Source organism: Sinohyriopsis cumingii, chromosome 11 (assembly GCF_028554795.1).
Source record: "Sinohyriopsis cumingii isolate HCF-2022 chromosome 11, ASM2855479v2, whole genome shotgun sequence".
NCBI lineage: Eukaryota > Metazoa > Mollusca > Bivalvia > Unionida > Unionidae > Sinohyriopsis > Sinohyriopsis cumingii.
This window is the reverse complement of record NC_142971.1, coordinates 103,453,949-103,466,676: the sequence shown is the minus strand read 5'-3', so window position 1 is coordinate 103,466,676 and position 12,728 is coordinate 103,453,949. Positions and strand designations below refer to the sequence as shown.

The following is a 12,728-nucleotide window of genomic DNA, read 5'->3' as shown; positions in this document are numbered from 1 at the left end:
TGTGAATACATCTCTAATGCCTTGCAACTCCTCCTACAGTACTCTATATTCTGCCAATCTGAATGTGAATACATCTCTAATGTCATGCAACTCTTCCAACATTACTATATATTCTGCCAGTCTGGATGTGAATACATCTTTAATGCCTTGCAACTCCTCCTGCAGTACTCTATATTCTGCCAATCTGAATGTGAATACATCTCTAATGTCATGCAACTCTTCCAACATTACTATATATTCTGCCAGTCTGGATGTGAATACATCTCTGATACCATGCAACTCCTCCTACAGTACTCTAGATTCTGCCAGTCTGGATGTGAATACATCTCTAATGCCACACAACTCTTCCAACATTACTATAGAATCTGCCAATCTGAATGTGAATACATCTCTAATGCCATGCAACTCTTCCAACATTACTATAGATTCTGCCAGTCTGAATGTGAATACATGTCTAATGTCACGCAATTCCTCCAACATTACTCTAGATTCTGCCAATCTGGATGTGAATACATCTCTAATGCCATGCAACTCCTCCAACATTACTATAGATTCTGCCAGTCTGAATGTGAATACATCTCTAATGCCACACAACTCTTCCAACATTACTGTAGATTCTGTCAATCTGAATGTGAATACATTTCTAATGCCATGCAACTCCTCCAACATTACTATAGATTCTGCCAGTCTGGATGTGAATACATCTCTAATGCCACACAACTCTTCCAACATTACTATAGATTCTGCCAATCTGAATGTGAATACATCTCTAATGTCACACAACTCCTCCTTCAGTACTCTAGATTCTGCCAGTCGGGATATGAATACATCTCTAATGCCATGGAACTCTACCAACATTACTATAGATTCTGCCAATCTGAATGTGAATACATCTCTAATGTCACGCAACTCCTCCTACAGTACTCTAGATTCTGCCAGTCTGGATGTGAATACATTTCTAATACCATGCAACTCCTCCAACATTACTATAGATTCTGCCAATCTGAATGTAAATACATCTCTAATGCCCTGCAACTCCTCCAACATTACTCTAAATTCTGCCAATCTGGATGTGAATACATCTCTAATGTCACGCAACTCCTCCTACAGTATTCTAGATTCTGCTAGTCTGGATGTGAATGCATTTCTAATGCCATGCAACTCCTCCAACATTACTATAGATTCTGCCAATCTGGATGTGAATACATCTCTAATGTCACGCAACTCCTCCTACAGTACTCTAGATTCTGCCAGTCTGGATGTGAATACATTTCTAATGCCATGCAACTCCTCCAACATTACTATAGATTTTGCCAATCTGGATGTGAATACATCTCTAATGCCACACAACTCTTCCAACATTACTATAGATTCTGCCAGTCTGGATGTGAATACATTTCTAATGCCATGCAACTCCTCCAACATTACTATAGATTCTGCCGGTCTGGATGTGAATACATCTCTAATGCCACACAACTCTTCCAACATTACTATAGATTCTGTCAATCTGAATGTGAATACATTTCTAATGCCATGCAACTCCTCCAACATTACTATAGATTCTGCCAGTCTGGATGTGAATACATCTCTAATGCCACACAACTCTTCCAACATTACTATAGATTCTGCCAATCTGAATGTGAATACATCTCTAATGTCACACAACTCCTCCTTCAGTACTCTAGATTCTGCCAGTCGGGATATGAATACATCTCTAATGCCATGGAACTCTACCAACATTACTATAGATTCTGCCAGTCTGAATGTGAATACATCTCTAATGCCACTAACTCCGCCTACAGTACTATAGATTCTGCCAGTCTGGATATGAATACATTTCTAATGCCATGCAACTCCTCCAACAGTACTATAGATTCTTCCAATCTGAATGTGAATACATCTCTAATGCCCTGCAACTCCTCCAACGTTACTCTAAATTCTGCCAATCTGGATGTGAATACATCTCTAATGTCACGCAACTCCTTCTACAGTACTATAGATTCTGCCAGTCTGGATGTGAATACATCTCTAATGCCACACAACTCTTCCAACATTACTATAGATTTTGCGAATCTGAATGTGAATACATCTCTAATGCCACACAACTCCTCCTACAGTACTCTAGATTCTGCCAGTCTGGATGTGAATACATTTATAATACCATGCAACTCCTCCAACATTACCATAGATTCTGCCAGTCTGAATGTGAATACATCTCTAATGTCACGCAACTCCTTCTACAGTACTATAGATTCTGCCAGTCTGGATGTGAATACATCTCTAATGCCACACAACTCTTCCAACATTACTATAGATTTTGCGAATCTGAATGTGAATACATCTCTAATGCCACACAACTCCTCCTACAGTACTCTAGATTCTGCCAGTCTGGATGTGAATACATTTATAATACCATGCAACTCCTCCAACATTACCATAGATTCTGCCAGTCTGAATGTGAATACATCTCTAATGTCACGCAACTCCTCCTACAGTACTCTAGATTCTGCCAGTCTGGATGTGAATACATTTCTAATGCCATGCAACTCCTCCAACATTACTATAGATTCTGCCAGTCTGGATGTGAATACATCTCTAATGCCACACAACTCTTCCAACATTACTATAGATTCTGTCAATCTGAATGTGAATACATTTCTAATGCCATGCAACTCCTCCAACATTACTATAGATTCTGTCAGTCTGGATGTGAATACATCTCTAATGCCACACAACTCTTCCAACATTACTAAAGATTCTGCCAGTCTGAATGTGAATAAATCTCTAATGTCACGCAACTCCTCCTTCAGTACTCTAGATTCTGCCAGTCGGGATATGAATACATCTCTAATGCCATGGAACTCTACCAACATTACTATAGATTCTGCCAGTCTGAATGTGAATACATCTCTAATGCCACGCAACTCCTCCTACAGTACTCTAGATTCTGCCAGTCTGGATGTGAATACATTTCTAATGCCATGCAACTCCTCCAACATTACTATAGATTCTGCCAATCTGAATGTGAATACATCTCTAATGCCCTGCAACTCCTCCAACATTACTCTAAATTCTGCCAATCTGGATGTGAATACATCTCTAATGTCACGCAACTCCTCCTACAGTATTCTAGATTCTGCTAGTCTGGATGTGAATACATTTCTAATGCCATGCAACTCCTCCAACATTACTATAGATTCTGCCAATCTGGATGTGAATACATCTCTAATGTCACGCAACTCCTCCTACAGTACTCTAGATTCTGCCAGTCTGGATGTGAATACATTTCTAATGCCACACAACTCCTCCAACATTACTATAGATTTTGCCAATCTGGATGTGAATACATCTCTAATGCCATGGAACTCTACCAACATTACTATTTATTCTGCCAGTCTGGATGTGAATGCATAACAAATGCCATGCAGCTTCTCCAATATTTATATAGATTTGCCAGTCTGGATGTGAATACATCTCTTATGCCTTGCAATTCCTCCAATGTTACTGTAGATTCTGGGGCCCCAAGTGGCCGAGTGGTCTAAAGCACTCTCCGTTACGGATCACTGCCATCTCACCTCTGTCTGTTTGGGTTCAAGTCTAGGATTCTGCCAATGTGGGTACGTGAGAAAGCTTGCCAGTAGCTTCTCGTGGATCGGTGGTTCTTTCTGGGGTTTTCCTCCACCATTAATACTGGCCTCCATGCATAGCCTATCATGTGCTGAAAAATGGCGTTAAACCCCACAACAACAACAACTATAGATTCTTCCAACCTGGATGTGAATACATCTCTAATGCCATGCAACTCCTACTACAGTATTCAACATAGAGACTTAAAACTTTGGGATATGATTAGAAGTTGTCAGCAGATGTGCATAACAATTCAGGTAATATGATCCCTGGAGGCAGAGCTTATGTGGGTGGGTACAATTATGTGACTGTATAGTTGTTGGAAGGAGGAAAACAGAGTAGCATCATAATACTGTTGTGTTTGCTATAGATGTGCCTTTCAGGTATTCACAGTTCTTTAGTTTCAATATTTTAAATATTTTTGTATATCCATTATATACACTTAAGTTTCTGGACAGAGCTTCAGAGCTATTTAAGATATCTCTTTGAAAGTTGGCATATTTATTACACAGTGGTGTAGATGTGCCTTGTGCCATTCACTGTTCTTCAGTTTCAGTATCTTTAACATTATTTTTCATTGCTTATCCATCCATCCATCATTCACACTTCCATTTTTCAGGGAAAACCTCCAAACTGCATAAGATATCTCAATGAAATCTGCCACACAAATTGGACTTACGGTCTTGGTGTGCCTTTTGGAATCCACAATTCTTCATTTTCAGTACTTTTAATGTTTTCAACCATTTTTCAGTTCATCCATCCATCCACTGTTCACACTTTCATTTCTGGAGCAAACTCTTGATTCATGTAACTTCCCTGTATGCTTTGTAAACAGAAACTTATGTATTTGAACTTTTTGACACATCTTTCAGTCTCCTAGCAGACATTTTGGCGGAGCTTGAGATAGAGATGAATTTATTTGTTGGACTACTTTATAAGAGTTTATGATTGAATGTACACAAAAGCTTAAAAATTAAGGTGGTTTGAAAATGTAAACTTTGGTAAATGGGAGTAAATATGATTGTTGAGTGTTTTTATCCACCTACTCCATTGGCTGTCATATTGACTGCTCAGGTTAGATGAATTTTGGTAGTTTATATAACTTTTGGCACAGTTAATATGAAAATAGCTTTCTTTTTTCTTCTCTGTTGTGTTTATTTAAGGGTTTATGGGAAATCTGTCTACATTGAAGTAACACATATATTGTTGTATCATGTCTACTTGACAGCATGAAGGTCATCAGGTCTTATTTGGTCCATAATCTATTACAATGTCAAGGTCATCAAGTCTCATTTCGTCTATTTATCTTATAACAGTATCAAGGTCATCAGATCTCATTTGGTCCATAACCTTATTACAGCATCAAGGTCATCAGGTCTTATTTGGTCCATAATCTTATTACAGCATCAAGGTCATCAGGTCTTATTTGGTCCATAATCTGTATTACAGCATCAGGGTCATCAGATCTTATTTGGTCCATAATTTTATTACAGCATCAAGGTCATCAGGTCTTATTTGGTCCATAATCTTATTACAGCATCAAGATCATCAGGTCTTATTTGGTCCATAATCTGTATTACAGCATCAAGGTCATCAGATCTTATTTGGTCCATAATCTTATTACAGCATCAAGGTCATCAGGTCTTATTTGGTCCATAATCTGTATTACAGCATCAAGGTCATCAGATCTCATTTGGTCTATAATCTGATGCCATCAGCTTTACGTGTCCTACATTCTGTATTAAAATAATGTAATGAAAATCTGTCACTGTTATGGTTTTGACTCATTACTTTTGAAGGACTTCCTGAATTTGAACCAAATTCATTATTAGGTCAAATACTAAGAAGTTTGATTTTGTTGCTTTATTCATAAAATTTTAAATAATGAGTTATGGACCCAAGTTTGAATTATATTGGAGGCTTAATTTTAAAAAAGACCCAACTCGATCAATTTACACCATCTTTTAAAAATTTTTGTATAAATTTCAAAAGCCATGAGCCAGTGAGAGTGGCAGCTGTGTCAGTATCAGGATGTATAAATCAGGATAAAGGTTGTGTTTATGGTTCCTACGAAGGAACTAAGCATTTAAATTGTTGATTAACATATGTCTGCATTTATTTAATGTTTTATCCAATTTTACTGGTTTTTATTGAGAAATAGTTTTACCCAAATTTACTGTTTTTGTATGGGGAATAGGTTTAACCCAATTTTACAGGTGGGGGGGGGGATAGTTTTTACCCAATTTTACTGTTTTTTATGGGGAATAGTTCTGAGGCTAAACTTTGCACTTGCTATTTGCTCTGTGTAGACAGGAGGTTGAGTTTGTGTTTAAGGTTTCATTTATTGTTTGTAGGAAGGCACAGTGCATTGGAATGTGACTTTCATGATAAATAGCATGTGTCTTACCTTATTTAATACATCTTTACTCAATTTTACTATGGTTTTTGCAATTTATTGAGAAGTTTTTGGTTAAAGTGAATGTTTTGTTCATTGCTAGTATAAATGAATTATGCATTTAACTTCCATGTGCAAAATTGCATATGCCATGCTTGACCCTGTTTAATCCTTTGGGGGTGGGGGTTTGCACAATATTAGAAAAAGTTCAAAGTCACAGTTGGAAGTTAATGTTTGTTCTATGTGGACAGCAGGTTAAGTTTTGTTTTTCAAATTTTTGATTTTAATTCTTAAATATGTAGGAACTGTGCTTTCCACTTACGTGTATTTATAGGCATTGTTTTTCTTTTCATTTGTTAGTTTTAATTCAGTTTTACTTGTTTTATTACAGTCTATAGTAACGAATTTATGATTCAAGTTTTTATGTTTGCTTGTAAGGCTAGAGTTTGAAATCCTTTTATTGTTGTCTTAAAGTCAGTATATTGATTGATTTCAGGGGACACAAACCATTTTTATATGATCCACAGTACATGTGAAAGGGATATTTAGTGTTAATCTCATCTCCCTGTCCATTAGTCCATGTGTCTGCCCTTCTCTCAATCATACCTTGTTTTAGTTTTGTATTCTGTATGCAAAATTTTCAGGCAGTCTCTCTCATTGGGTCATAGAAGTGTAGTGTGTGGATCCACCTTAGATAGAATGAAACTAGCACTACAGAAAGTCGCCATGACCTGTATTTCATGCTTCATTGATTTCTTTCACCTTGGGCATATGTTCACGATGTCATACAACTTTGTAAAGACCTGTGGCTTTGTCTATTTATCCACTGTATTGAGTACTTGATTATCAATTAAAAAGTAGGTCACTTTATTTTGTTTTGTTTAGGATCAATGTAGTGTGCACTGTTGACCCTATATGTACTATATTCAGCATTAGATAGATGCATCAAAAGTAGGCCTCAGTCTTTATTAATCATGGTGAGTAGTCATCAGGAATATACCCAATTAAAGATTGCCGTGGTTATATTATCCCCATTCACCCGAGTCAGCTAATTGCTGAAAATCCAGTACAAAATGCCTTGTTAATTACAACCAAAAAGACAATCTATGTTGCAGGCATGTTTTCTGATAAACCTTTATTATGAAACAAGATGGCTTGGGCCTATGCTGTAAAAAGTTTGACCTTGACTCCAAGGTCAAAAGGTTGGGCATGAATATCAAGAGAATGATTTATCTTGGCATTGTAATGATTCATCCAAAGTATGAACATAATCCAATAAGGGGTTTAGGACATTTAATAATTGTCGTTGATTTATAATGATTCATTGAAAGTATGTATAAACTATGTCGAAGGGTTTAGGAAATACAAATAAATGAAAAACCATAACTAAAATCTTGATGCAGATTTTATGTGACCTTGAACAAAGATCAAAGAAGCAAGCAAGCATATTGTAGAATAAATTGTCAGTGTTTCATAATTATTCATTATAAGGGGTGTAAGAAGTATTAGCAAAATGAAGAAAAAAACTTCAACCAAACCTTAACATAAATTGTCTATGATTATGACCTTAACCATCATTAACTGTGACATACTTGCTTGCACCTTTGACCCTACATCATGTAGGGTCAAAGGTGCAAGCAAGTATGTCACAGACTGAATTGTCAGCTTTATAATGGTTCTTTTCAAATATAAACAAATTCCATTGAAGTTCGCAATGGACAATTAAATGGAAAATCTTTATTGAAAACCTATACAAATTTTCTCTGTGACCATGATCCCAAGAAGAAAAGGGAAAGCAGGCATGTTCCAAACTGTTTTGATAAACAGCATGTACTGTGTCCTTCACAAATTTCATTCATTAACATTTGAACGACTACATGGATTGAAATGATTTTGGTATGAAGAATTATATTAGGTCATAAATCAAAGCCGATTTTTAAAACTTTTCTACAAATTTGACAGCATTGTGGCTTCCATTTGACTTCAATAATTCGTTTTCCCCAGTTGTACCATATTGTGGTTCATTTGTAATCTTGAGACAAATTTTCTTGTTCTCCTGGTGTGTTTTTTTTCTTTATTTCAGCAAGAAAAGGATAGAATCACTGTCTGTGGCTCTTGAAAAAGTAAGTTTATGGTTTATCTTGAATTTTTTACCATATATTGCTTATTTACCAATTTTCCCAGCAGTCAAAATTTTTATTTATTTTCATCTATTTTATATCTATTCTAGTTTCATTGGTTGTTCTTTTTAAATAGGTAAACTTCATTATAATTATAGAATTCACTGCAAAACAATGGCTCAGTATAATTAATCTTGTATTCGGAAATATATACCTGTAATCATTACAGTATGCTTATTAAATGATACTGGAGAATATGTGATCCCATTGGTATGAGGGTGAATGTCATAGCATTGCATGAGTGGGATGAAGTTACAAGACAAAAGTTGTGTGATGAGATGGAAATAACTGAGAAGAGTATGGACATCTGTTTCATGGCTTGCAATTTCAACACGTTATTTTTATGTTTTAGTCTCATTAAACCATGCCCACCACAAAGATCAGATTATCACAACTGTTACAGAAATGAGTTACGCGATATATAGTTACTAATAAAGTGTCTCCTTTATGGCATTATCACATCACATGTAAGATTCCGAAAAACAGAAAGCAGATAATGGAACTAGACTGTATTTTATTGGGAAAGCCTGCTCAAAATGCCAACTTTAACAAAATTTAATATTCTGTTTTAAATGAAAATTGGGCTCAATAGTGGTAAATGGCCTTTTCACAGAACCCCAGGACCAATTGAAAAATATACTGGACAAGTACATTTTTTGGACTAGTACCCAAAAATGTTGCATAAATAACAAAAGAATATTCCAGATTTTATGGAAATTTCATGAACATTTTGTATTCTGGTCTTGCAAAATTATACTGTAATGTTGTGTTCTGGGAGGTGCATGTTTTATTTGCATCAGTCATTAGATTGCTTATTTGCAAAAAAATAAATAAAACATGGACTTCCAGTAAGACTGGATGAATTCTTGCTCATAATTAAAACTAGTGAGCTTTCAACCAATCTTGAATATTTTTTATGTATATTTTATGCAACATTTCTGGGTGGTGGACAGGAAATTTTCCCCGACTTGACAAGGTGGTCATTTACTATTTATTTATTTAATTTTTAGATAAATGTGGAAAAAGATAGCATGGGGTTTGATATTGTTGAACTGGAAACAGCAGCAAGGCTCTCTGTGGAAGAAAGCATTAATGATATGACCCATGACTTGTCAAATATTGATTTATCAAAGAAAGAGGAAAAGCCTTCTGCCCAAGACAGTGAAGATAATGGCACCTTAAGAAATGATGTTGAAAGTTCAAATAGCGATGATGGGACTACAAGTTCTGGTGATGAAAGTTATGATACGAGTACAGGTTCCGATGATGAAAGCACTGATACTGACAATGAAAATACAGACAGTGACTTTAAAGATATGGGGAAATATGAAGCTAAAACCTGTGATAAATACAAAAATGAGGGTAATGTGAACATATCAATTAATGAAAACTGTACAGTAAGTAATGCAGATTCTGAAAATGATTAAACAGTGCTGCTTCCAAGAGTTTTAAAAACATGGCTAACTCCCCATCCCTTTTTTAAAAAGTGGGCAAATTCTCATTTCTGAGAGACTGATTTGACTCGCTTTCTTGTGAAATATTGGCAAACAGAAGAACTACAAGTATTTCAAGGTGATTATCATCCTCAACACAGGCAAGTAAAAGATCATTGTGTGATTTAGTGTATCCAAGAAAATTGTTTTAACTTGTATACCTAATGCACAACTTAAAAAATAATTTCCAGTTGTAAATGTGTTATGTTACAATGATCGTGTATGTCAAGCATGGATGTAATATAGTGTACATGTAATAATGGCAGGTAGAAATTAGTTATAAAGGAAAAATTATTAATTTTTTAAATAATTAAAACACAGAAAGGGAGAACAAGAAAAAAAAGAATACAAACTTCTTAAACAACTTTAAAGGCAGCTCAGACTTGTATGGACTTCAGCAATACTGGTTTCCCATACAGCTCCCATATGATCAGTTGAATTTATGTGCCTGTCTGTTGTATTGGTCCTATAGTTTATGCATTTTACATTGTAGTTTTGTTTTTTCACACACAGTTTACACTGCATCACCATCTCTGACTTTTCTAACTAAAACCATTACCCATGCCAGTTACGGCCGAATTGTTTATTTACTGCTAGCACATTCTGCACCTGGATGATATATTTTGAATAAGTGTTATACATTGCAAAGGGAGACTCTCTTTCACTATCTCATCCTTTAAAACAATCTAGCAAAATTCTTCTCAACCACAAGAACTTTTTTTCCCAGCTGGCACATTTTAAGGCTGCCATAGGTTGGCTACCCCAGTATGCAGTGGTGCAGTATTTCATTTCCACCTAGGTAATGAGCTTCTAAGCAAATACTACATAGAAGCAGGATTTGCATCTTTTAATGTTAGGCTTGAGAATAAATTGGAAAACATGAGACTAGAATTCTGTCCAAGATCAGAGTCTGTAATGCAGGGTTCGGCAACCTATTTTACATAGCGTGCCACTTTTTCAGGATTAAGTACCATTATGTATATTTGATTTAATTTAATTGTTTGTTTGTTAGTTTTAAATTTTTTATTACGTTACATGTTATAGTAATGTAATTTAGTTTACTGGAATTTGACATTGTCCAGAAATTAGTTTTACCTTTTTTCGTAAACACCTAATAATAGAACTTTGTATCTTTATGTTGACCTAGTTCCTGATCTTGATTCAAAATTAGTAATGGTTGAAGTAAACAGCTTCTTTTTATATTTGTTTTATTCATTCCTAGTGTTTGATTTTATGGTGGAATCAAGGTTGTACTGGGTGTACATGACTTTTTACATGTAAAAGCCTCTATTTCAAAATTCTGGTTTTACCAGAATTGTGCAGTAGTCAGGTTTAATACTGATGTTTTGAGAAATAATCTCAGTTGGGCTTTTAAATACTTAGATATCAAAGTGTTTTTTTTTCTGTTGTGACCAGTTGGAGTAGTATATTAATTTTTCTTCAAATTATTTGGATTCTAAGAGATTAATTCTTTTCCCTGGGAATATTTAAGTGCTCATACATAATTCATGGACAAAGACTTTTATTGAAATTTTATTCAGAATTCAAACACCGGAATATTATTTTTCATGGTACACAGAACTGTTGGCATGTCAATACTATACTGGCTAAAGTATACGTCACCTTCCATTTTGGATTTTCATCAGGACTCAAACTCAAATTCATTAGAACATTTTATTACTAGGCCTTCTAATTTTTAATTCTTGGATTATTTTTGGATTTGATTCTTAAAACTGTAAGCTCTTTTTCCTCATTTTTTACTTTGTTTTTCTAGGGAAATAAATTATTTGTTAAATCTTACAAAGCTTGTTGTCTTCACTTTTTTCTTGTTACTGTTTATGAGAGCCCAAAACGCAACAGTATAAAATGAATGAGTGCATGCCACCAGCAAGAGAGTAACACTGTTAAAATTAAGATTTTTGGGCTGCCCTTGACGTGCCACCTTGTGGCATGCGTGCCCTAAGTTGCCCACCCCTGCTCTAATGGTCAAAACTTGTCATGGACAAAAAAATATACAGGAATGAAGTCTCTTACTTTGTTCCCATCATACAATGCATGTGATTGCAAGAAAAACACCTGCTTAGGAGTGTAATATGGGCACAAGTTCATTTGGGGAAAGGTTTAAATAGTTTCAAAGTTGAAAGGATTGAAAAATTAATATCTAAAAGGCCTCAATGAGCTGATTATTTTGAAGGATATTTATGATGGGGGGGGGGGGTTGTTGTTGTTGAAAGACTTCACTGTGATACGAAAACAGAAATATATCCACATTTGTACATCATTTTTTCTAAACTTGTTCTCCTTCTTTTGATTAATTTTTTTTTTAAAAATATCCTTCATCCAAATACAGAATTTGCATTAGTGTCAGTCAAACTGCAAGACCTTGAGCAGCCAAGTGGTCTAAAGCGCTTCCCATTATGGATCAATGCCATCTCACTTCTGTCTGTGGGTTCGAATCTTGGGTTCGGCTAATGTGAGAAAGCTTGCCAGTAGCTTCTCGTGGATCAGTGGTTCTTTCCAGGGTTTTCTTGGGTTGTTCCTCCATCATTTATACTAGCTGCCATGTATGGCCTGTCTTGTGCTGAAAAATGGCATTAAACCCTACAACAACTATAACAACAAACTGCAAGGCTTTTGGTGCATAGGTTTGTTTTGGGCCAACTTGTCATGAAATACAGGATTCCCACAAACCTGCACCCTTAAAGCAGCACTGATTAAAGTTCTAATATAATGATAGTTTAATATAAAAATGATTGTTCATGCAAAGAATCTAGTTGTCTCCACATCAAAAGACAAGTTTTCCAGTGTATTGTGGTGACACCAAAATGCTGTATGTATATGTTCAGACAGAGAAGAAACCTCACAAGCAGTAATAATGCCAAATGATGAATGCAAACAATTTACCAATCATGTATTTGTTTAGTTCAAAGAATGTATTTTATAAGAGAAATCTCTTATTGTGCAGTTCCTGTCATTTTAGAGTATACATTTAGTTTGGTCCAGTATAACAAAATACTTACCAACATAAACAAA

At 35.4% G+C, this 12,728-nt stretch overlaps 1 protein-coding gene across 1 annotated transcript in view; it reads left to right on the top strand.

Moving 5' to 3' along the window:
• Positions 1-12,728, top strand: part of LOC149789192 (protein SHQ1 homolog) — an 82,827-nt gene extending 70,099 nt beyond the window's left edge. The window contains exons 14-15 of the mRNA XM_089975335.1: positions 8,106-8,145; positions 9,213-12,728. Of these exons, the coding sequence (XP_089831461.1) occupies positions 8,106-8,145; positions 9,213-9,629 (457 nt within the window). The 3' untranslated portion in view covers positions 9,630-12,728. The remainder of the gene's footprint in view (positions 1-8,105; positions 8,146-9,212) is intronic.